Source organism: Blastomyces dermatitidis (genome assembly GCF_000003525.1).
Source record: "Blastomyces dermatitidis ER-3 genomic scaffold supercont1.6, whole genome shotgun sequence".
Taxonomy (NCBI): domain Eukaryota; kingdom Fungi; phylum Ascomycota; class Eurotiomycetes; order Onygenales; family Ajellomycetaceae; genus Blastomyces; species Blastomyces dermatitidis.
Genome location: NW_025544779.1, coordinates 3,434,248 through 3,443,340, shown reverse-complemented (window position 1 = coordinate 3,443,340; position 9,093 = coordinate 3,434,248). Strand labels below are relative to the sequence as shown.

The 9,093-nt window shown below is 32.4% G+C and overlaps 1 protein-coding gene across 1 annotated transcript; it reads right to left on the bottom strand.

Annotated features, from left to right (window-relative positions):
- Window positions 1-6,729: 6,729 nt before the first annotated feature.
- Window positions 6,730-7,210, bottom strand: BDCG_17272 (uncharacterized protein). The gene has a single exon (XM_045426416.1). The coding sequence runs from the start codon at window positions 7,134-7,136 to the stop codon at window positions 6,873-6,875; it is 264 nt and encodes an 87-aa protein (XP_045281624.1). The 5' UTR covers window positions 7,137-7,210; the 3' UTR covers window positions 6,730-6,872.
- Between the last annotated feature and the right edge of the window lie 1,883 nt (window positions 7,211-9,093).

Sequence of the window (9,093 nt, the reverse complement as noted above, 5' to 3'; positions counted from 1 at the left end):
GAGATAAGAAATCTAATAAAGACTACTTACAGTACTTTATAAAATTATAATATAAATTAAAATCTGTAGAAATAGAGCTCTGAAATAAGATCTGAATAATAATATTTATAAAGAGACTGAATAAAAATATGTAAAATAAGCTTATTAAGTAAGACTCTAAGTTCTTAATTCTAAAGAAATTGATAACTTTTATTTATTACTTATAAATTACTGTAAGAGTTACAGATTTATAGAGAGTGAATTACTAACTAATTCTGTAAGAATCAGAATAACAGAGAACAGATTTATCAGAGAAAGATAATAAGATATAAAGAGATTTATATCTAACTACTAAGTAGAGAGAGAGAGCTTTATAAGCTCTTATAAACAGAGTATATAGTAGAGAGACTAAGAAAAAGAGACTCTGTTTTATCTATTTTAAATTAGAATATCTCTGTACAAACTGTCTGAATAAATTAAAATAGAAATTTAAGAAGTTATAGACAGAGTCAGTAACAGTCTTCTTAAGAGTTTTAAAGCTAATATCTGAATCTGTTACTCTCTCAATGAAAATACTTACTTATAAGAAGAGACTACACTGCAGTACTACTGTCTCATAAGTATGAAAAGTATTAATAAACTCAGAATCTCAGACTACTATAGTGTTTCTAAAGCTTGTGAAGTGAATAAGCTGAATGATAAAAACTGAGAATCTGCTCTTATAATAAGCAGAATGTGAGAACTCAGATCTGAGAATTAAGAGACTTATAAGAGTTATCTTTAAATTACAAGATCTCTTCAGAATCTGAAGAATATTTACAGAAATTATAATTATTACAGATATCACAGATAATATATATTTAAGACTTATATAACTTCAAAGATATAATTCACATATAGCTGTTCATAAGTCAGTGTAAGAGGCCTACGCCGAATAGATCAGTATAATATTATAGGTCTTATATAACAAAGATAAAAACACTAGAGAAGGAAAGAAAGAGAAAGTGTGAGAATCAGTGATTGAGATGAATATTTATACATGTATGTGGTGGTGTATGCAGTGGAGCTTCAGGGTGGAAGAATATACACATGTTCATAGCGGCCGAGGATCGGTGATCAAGAATGGCCGAGGATTGAAGTGTACATAGAATCTGTGAAGTGTAACAGAATAGTCTATATGATTGATCAGAGTGGCGGCCGAGGATCGGCGATCGAGAATGGCCGAGGATCGGAGCGTACGTGGAATCTGTGGAGTGTAACGGAATAGTCTATATGATTGATCGGGCGCAGCCCGCCACAGTCAGGTTTATACTTTCAATCAGTGTTGATTAGACTGGCCGCCAGAATCATGAATTTCACATTTAATCTCATTTAATCTGGTTCTATATATTTCTTGGCGTGAATCCCACTGAGACTGACTATTAAAAAAACATGCAAAGTAACTATATATCAGATCTTAAAATGAAACCATGACTTGAAAAAAATAAGAAAGTGATTTTATTTGATTTCATTTAGTTTCATTCTTGATATAAAGTTACTATTTTTAGACATTTTAAGGTTTTTTTTAGACTATTTTTAATTTTTTAAAAAGTAATGCTTTTTGATAATGCTTAAATAAGATTTAAAGTCATTTAAAGTAATAAAAATAATTTAAATTGAGAAGTGAAAATCATGATCTCATTTGAAAAATGTAATAAGAGTAGACAGTAAGTCTCACTGAGACAGTATGAGACTACTATCTAATGTTAAAACTGTGTAATGAGATCAGTTAAATTAATAATGAAACTATTAAAAAATCTGATTCTGATCTCAGACACGGTCACACAGTCAGTCTAGTGTTGACAGACTTACTTATAAAGATAGAATCAGTTAATACTATAGAGTTAATTAGAGAAGACAAGCTTATCTATATAATAACTTTATAAATGTCTGAGAACTTCACAGTTATAAAAACTGAGCTTTAGATATCAGAGAAATACTGAGATCTTATAGAGATATTTAACTTAGTGAAGACAGCTGAGCTTTCTTCTCACTGTAAGAAGAATCTAATAATAGATTTAATAGAAGAGTAGAAACTCTTCTGAGAATTAATCTATAAGCTCTTTTATTATGAGACAGAGATCTTACAGATCTATATAAAGAAGAATCTGAAGAATAACTTTATCTAATCTTCACAGATCTCTATAGAAGTCTCTGTGATATTTATAAAAAAGAAGAATAAAAATTTCAGATTGTATATAGACTATTACAATTTAAACTTCAAGATAATAAAGAGTTATTATTCTCTATCTCTGATTAAGAATATAATCAACTGTCTCACAGAAGCTGTTATATTTATATAACTGAATATAATTAATGTATATATATAACTGTGAATACAGTCTGAGAATAAATAAAAGACTGTTTTTAAAACTATACTGAGATTATTTGAATATCTAGTAATATCTTTTAATCTGACTAATATCTCTGTAGTATTTCAGTCTTTTATTAATAAAATACTTTATATATATCTGAATATCTTCATGATAATATATCTGAATAATGTGATAGTGTACTTTATGAAGAAGAAAGAACACACTGAGTATATGTAAAGTGTATTGAAGATCTTAGATAAGACAAAACTGTATATTAAGCTTATAAAGTATAACTTCAGTGTCTATCAGATTAATTTTCTAGAATATGTAATTATCACAGATAATATTCAGATGAAATCTTCACAGATTAACACTATTCTATCATGATCAGAGTTAACTAGTATTTATAAGGTTTAGATCTTTCTGAGTGTAATTCAAAGGTTGCTTAAGCCAGCGTACAATTACAGGCGTACGCCGGCTTCTTATATATTGTAATATTATACGCTAAATTAATTAGCGGCCGCTATGACCTTCTTTACATTTATACACTAGTAGTTCAGAAGCAGCTGTGTTATTATTCAACAGTTATACATTCTTCTGAACTACATTCTCTTTCATCAGATTCAGTCATGCTCATGTAATCATGTTGTACACTCTAGCTTCATGCAGATTAGCTTGTCACTAGCATTTTACAATTGTGTGATCTATCTCTAATTCAGCTAGCATTCTGCATACACTCTTACAAAGAAACTTTCACTATATTACACTACTTATTGACTAACTTTTTCCATTCTTCAATCATCATCTTCATCATTGTCATTATTGAACATTATTATCATCTCAGATTTCTATTTCTTCTTCTGTTCAATTCTTTCTATCTGTTCATCTATCACATTATATACATTTCTGGCAATGACTCTCTGTTCTCATAATAAGTGTTATTGTAGTACTCATATCAGGCAGTTTGTTAGCAGTAAGTGTAATACATTGTGAAACATGATCAGAACTTATTTATCTTCTAATGATTGTCAGAATAATGTATTATCATGAATAATATATCTTCTTCATCTTCTCATACACCTCTAATCATTTTCTTCTCAGCAGGTTTCTGATCATGTTTTCTGACACAATTTTATGTGAATGCAGATGCTGATATGTTTGTTTTTATTTGTATAGAATCTTCACATGTTGACAGATCTATATTCACTGATAATAGTGAACTCAGTATTGAATCATTGATTGAGAACTTGAAGAATATAATAATGAAGAAATTATTTGTATTATATGTGACTAAGTCTTCTGCATTCTTCTCTGCCTCTTCTGCTACTTCTTCTTCTGCTGCTTTCTTTCAATCTTCTACACTTGCTTCTGTGTCTGATTCTCCTGCTCTCACTATCTCTGTTTCTGTGATCTCTACTTCTGCTGCTTCTGGTTTTACTGTCTCTGCTTTTATTATCAGCTCTTCTCATTTCAAGAAGATGTTGTATAGACTTAATAAATTATCTCTCTCAGTGTGTACACTCTTACTCTTCTTATCAACTCTCAGAATGATTTATTATATGAAGACTGTGTATAACATGACTATCTGAGACTTAATCATGAATGCTGATTATTATGTTTATTTTAAATATTTATGATAAGACAATTATTCATTCATATCAGAGAATCACTTCTTCTTTCAACAGTATTGAGATTGTAAGTTTTTTTCTTTTTCATCTTTTTCTTTCTAATGCTGATTTTTCTATTCTTAGAAGAAATTGTTATAAGTTTTACTGTGCACAAAGTCATGATATTTACAGATATCAAGAAGCTTTTCACAACTATAAAGTTCAATATTACAGAGATATTCACTCTGATGAATTTCTTCAGAATAATAGATCTGTATCAGCCTATTCTCTGAAATCTATTATTCAACTTTGTGATGCAGATGAAAGATATCTGTGTTTTCAGAAATGAGAATGTGAATGTTGTACTCTTTTACACCCGCAGGTATGAGGCTTGTATATCTTGTCTGAGATGTTGTTATGAAAATGAGCTGTTCACACACTGTGTTCTGCTTTCTGCATTTTCTCATGTTTCTCTCTCTCTTTCTGAGAAGTCTCATGCATGTTGTAATTGCATGTACAACTCTAAGATCAGCAGATGTTCATTCAGTAACTATTCTTATCTCTGATTTTATGATTTTTATACACTAACAATAATTCTTAGTTGCTTCAGTGTCAGAGGTCATTCTGATTGAAGATAATAACATTACTAAGACTACTCTCTCTCACTCTCAAGCTTCTTTCATTGCTTTCTCTTCCTTCTCTGTGAGAAAGATTGTATGCACACTGAGTTGTAAGTGTTCAGCTCTGAGTGACTTTCATTATTCATCTAATTCTGTATCTCTCTCTTTCATTTCTTCTGTCTTCACTCTCTCTGCTCTGACTTCTGATTCTGTGAGTTTCATGCTCTTCTTCAATTTCTCTACACATATGTGTATGCATTTCTATATTGGCATTTCAGCCAATCTTGTGATAAATGACATTAATGTCATACACAGAGTGGTAGAGAAATCAGAGACATGCATAGTGTTGTTGTGAGAGTGACTTACAGTTCTTGAATCCCTTGCAGATCTCAAGTTTTGAGATTTCCTTTTTTAGTGTTTTTCAGGTGACATGGTGTTGAAAATAGATTAAACATATAGTGTATGAAAATGAATGAGATGTGTATGATAATATTTGTTTTTTACAGCTGACTCTTACAGTTGATGATTAATTCATTAACTCTTTTCTTACACTTTTTCTTTATCTGCTAGTCACTACTCTTACATGATCTCTATATAATACAGCATTTAATGACTAGGTTCAGCAGCTTTCATCTTTTGTAATTCTGTCTCATGCATTATACTGTCTCTCTTCACCTGCTCAGATTACTACAGTGAACAGCTCATTGAAACTAACCTTGCTCAATCTCTGAGTATTCTCAGAGATTGAGATGACTTAATCTCATGCATCTGCAGATATTTCAGATAGTTCATTCTCTGTAATCTCTGTGATTAAACTAATGTAAATAGTCAAATTCAACTCTGAATTTCTTTTTCTTCTGCAATCTGACTCATGTACAAGTCTGTTACTTTGAGACTGTTCTTTGCTATATTGTATCTGCTGTCTGCAGCATATTATCATACAATCAGCTACAGTCTCATCACTTATTAAAGTGTGGCATTCATCTGATTTCTTCATTTCTTCTCATTCTTTCCTTGTAATTATGAAAAGGTTGAAATTGTTGAACGTCTGAGTGATTGTATTGTTGATAGCTATCTAGTGAGCGATATATGCTTGGTGCGGGGCGCTAGTTCATACTAGGAAGCCTAGGGCTTTCACACCCCCTCTCGGACTAGCTATCATGCAGCTATTCTATCTATCTTTCTCAAATCATTCAAATCTGCAATAATAATTAATTACAAAAAGCAGCATCTAGTTTTCTCATTAGAACTAGGTCTGATACATGAAATCAAATTCATCTTATTCATCTGTCATATTCATTATATTCTTATTCATCTTGTGAATAACTTGATTGATTCTTCATAAGTTCATAGACATCCGGGGAAACTCCTGCAAAGAATTCATGGCCTGGCTGGCTTATGAGAATATCATCTTTATTCTTATTCTTCTTATCCTTTGCTATCTTCAATGCCTTGATACATTCCTTGTTACACTTCTTTCATTCAGTATTCGCGAGGTTCAGGTTCTTAAATCAGCAGTATTTGATGATATGACCAGTATTGTTGCAGTAGTGGCACTGGTGTTTATCAAATTGTTCAGTGACAGGGCTTGCAGTGAAAGAATGAGTGATAGTAGCAGGCATGTTGATGATGACTCATGTGGCCAGTTGATTCATCAAATCATCAAGGTTCAGATTCTGAATAGAGCTCTGTTTAGTAGTATAGAATTCATCCAGCTTCATTCTAATGAATTCCTGTTGCTAATCCCTCAATTCTAGAATGAATAGATCATGATAGATACACTCAGCCCAGTTTTCTCCCAGAGATATCAGCTTTGTCTTAAGGTCTCAGAAATTTGCAAGATAGGTGTGGAAATCGCTGTTCTTGAGGTGTAAATCTCTCATCTTTTTAGTGGTTAGAAGGTGTTCTTCTGTGTGAGATATAGCATAGCATTGAGTGAGATTCTTTCATATAGTGGCAGCAAGATAGGCATCTTTATTCAATGGTCCCAGAGAATCGCGTACAGTGGTGTTCAAAGATTGGAAAATCTGGGTATAGAGAAGCTCATTTTTCCAATTCCAAAGCTCAATATTCAGAGACACTGTGATAGAAGGCACTGTTTCTTCCTTGATAAGAACATCTTTTGCCTGAATAAGATGAGTATTCACAAGGATTGAACTCTTCCATTCTAAGTAGTTGACAGATTCATTGAGAATGATTACATGCTTTTCTTCCAGCTTGATCTTAGCATCCTTTCAATACTCACTAATAGAGTCCTGAGTAGTTGACAGAGAGCTTGAGTTGCTCCCTAGCTTTTGTATGAGCATTTTCATTCATTTGTCCTGTTTCTTCATATAATCCATCATCATTCGAATCATGGTGTTTTCATTCATTTGACCTCCAGTTTGAGATCCCATTTCACCCCTCCTCAGCATGGGAGTAGGTGTATCCTGCCCGTATTCTTCATTCATATCCATGTTGCTTGCAGGTGTATTCAACAATCCTGCAGTAGCTCGCGTTCTTGGAGACATTTGTTTACCCCCTCTTTGAATCAATCTTTTCCCGCGATCAAAGCTTTCAAAACAGTTGCTTTTCATCAGGTTCCTTCTGCAGTTCAGCAATGCAGCTCACGAGACATTTTATACCTCAGATAAGAGAAAAAGTAGTGATTGTGAAAGTTTTAATGAAAAAAAAAAAACAAGCTATCCGGGCTATAATCTGTTGAACATCTGAGTGATTGTATTGTTGATAGCTATCTAGTGAGCGATATATGCTTGGTGCGGGGCGCTAGTCCGTACTAGGAAGCCTAGGGCTCTCACAGAAATAAGTGAGATTATCTGATTTGTAAGCATCTATGATTTCTCTTACTTTGTGAGACTTTTCAATTGTAAGTCTCTTCTTTTTCAATGCTGATGATAGTGCTATAAATAATTATAATTCACTCAGATCTTGCATCTTTGCTTTCACAAGTTATGAATTATTTATTAAGTTGTATAAGATCTGTCTCTCTGATTCTTTCAATGCATACATTCTCAGAGAATATGATTTGAGTATTTTATATGACTCAAATCATCTAGATTGAAACTTCTCAGAACTCTCATTGTGTATGAGAACTTACATTCTTATCTTGAGACTTGATTTCTTAACTAGTGAGTCTCATATTCTTTTTAATTAAATTGCTCAGTTCAGAAGTAACTCATTAGCTTTTGCACATACATGGCTGATCTCTTTCAATCTTGATTCTGCATCTGCAACTGCTGTGTTCACAACTGCTACTGCTGCATCTGTAACTGCTATTTCTGCTGTGTTCACAACTGCTGTTTCTGCTGCATCTGCAACTGCTTTCTTTCTCATCTTTTTCAAAGTATTCTTCAGAATGCGCGGATGCAATTCATACAACAGGTAGAATGATGAATGCTTGATAACTGCATACTGTCAGATTCGCATGACTAATAGTGTCTGATCAAGATATTCATCTCATAATCTCATAGACTTGCTCACTAGTTATTTCATCAGCATGTTGTTCAAGATTTCATTCAAGTGTTTCATCTTCTCATTCATTCACAGATGATATGATGTTGTTCTACAATGTCTTGTCTGTAACTGGCTCATAAAATGCCTCACTACTTCTTCTACAAGGTTCACATCATTATCAGTTAAGATCTCACACAGTATTTCATAGTTGACATAGATCTCATTATGTAGAAACTTCATCATCATCTTCTCTATTATCTCTGAAACTGCTTTCACAACTGATCAGTCAGTAGCATAATCAATAGCAGTGATTATTCATTGATTTTCATTTGATGTTTACAGTAATATGTCTATGAGGTTCATCTCTCATCATTTGAACAGTTATATTATACACTTCATCTGATGTTGTGCTTTCTTGTATTCTAACTCTTTCTTAGATTCTTTCACAACCTGATAATTCAGGCACTTGTAAGTGTACATCTGAATGTTCTCAGTCATGCTTAATCAGTATACTCTTGATTTGAGTACACTCATGAGTTCAGAGCTTTCTAAGTGACTGAATTCCTTATGCATGTGAGCTATCAAGTTATGTCTAAATGAAGATTCTAGATAGAGAGCTTCTGTATATTCTAGATTGTGATAAAGCACAATGTTGTTTTCATTTCTCAATTTTCTCAGCTTGAAGTTCAGAAGTATCTCTTCTATTACTCTTATAAGACACTTGTTATCTGATATCTTGCTATTCTTCAAGTGAGAGATCATGATGTTCACTCATTCTGATTTCTTGCATTCTCTCAGTGTGTTTAACACAAACATTTCTTATACCTAGTTCACAGAACTCTCACTCATGAAATTGAGTCTATAACTGATTGCATCAGACATCACTGCATTCAATCTATTTCAGTATTTAATATTAAGATTATACACTTAGAACTCTGAGATTCAACATACTAAGTGTTTGAAAGATTTTATCATTAATTATAGATAGATAAGACTTTCATGATCTGTGATCACTGTTGTTGTATATCTGTTGTCAATATATCTATTTCACAACATCAGTATATGCTTGATCACTAGCAA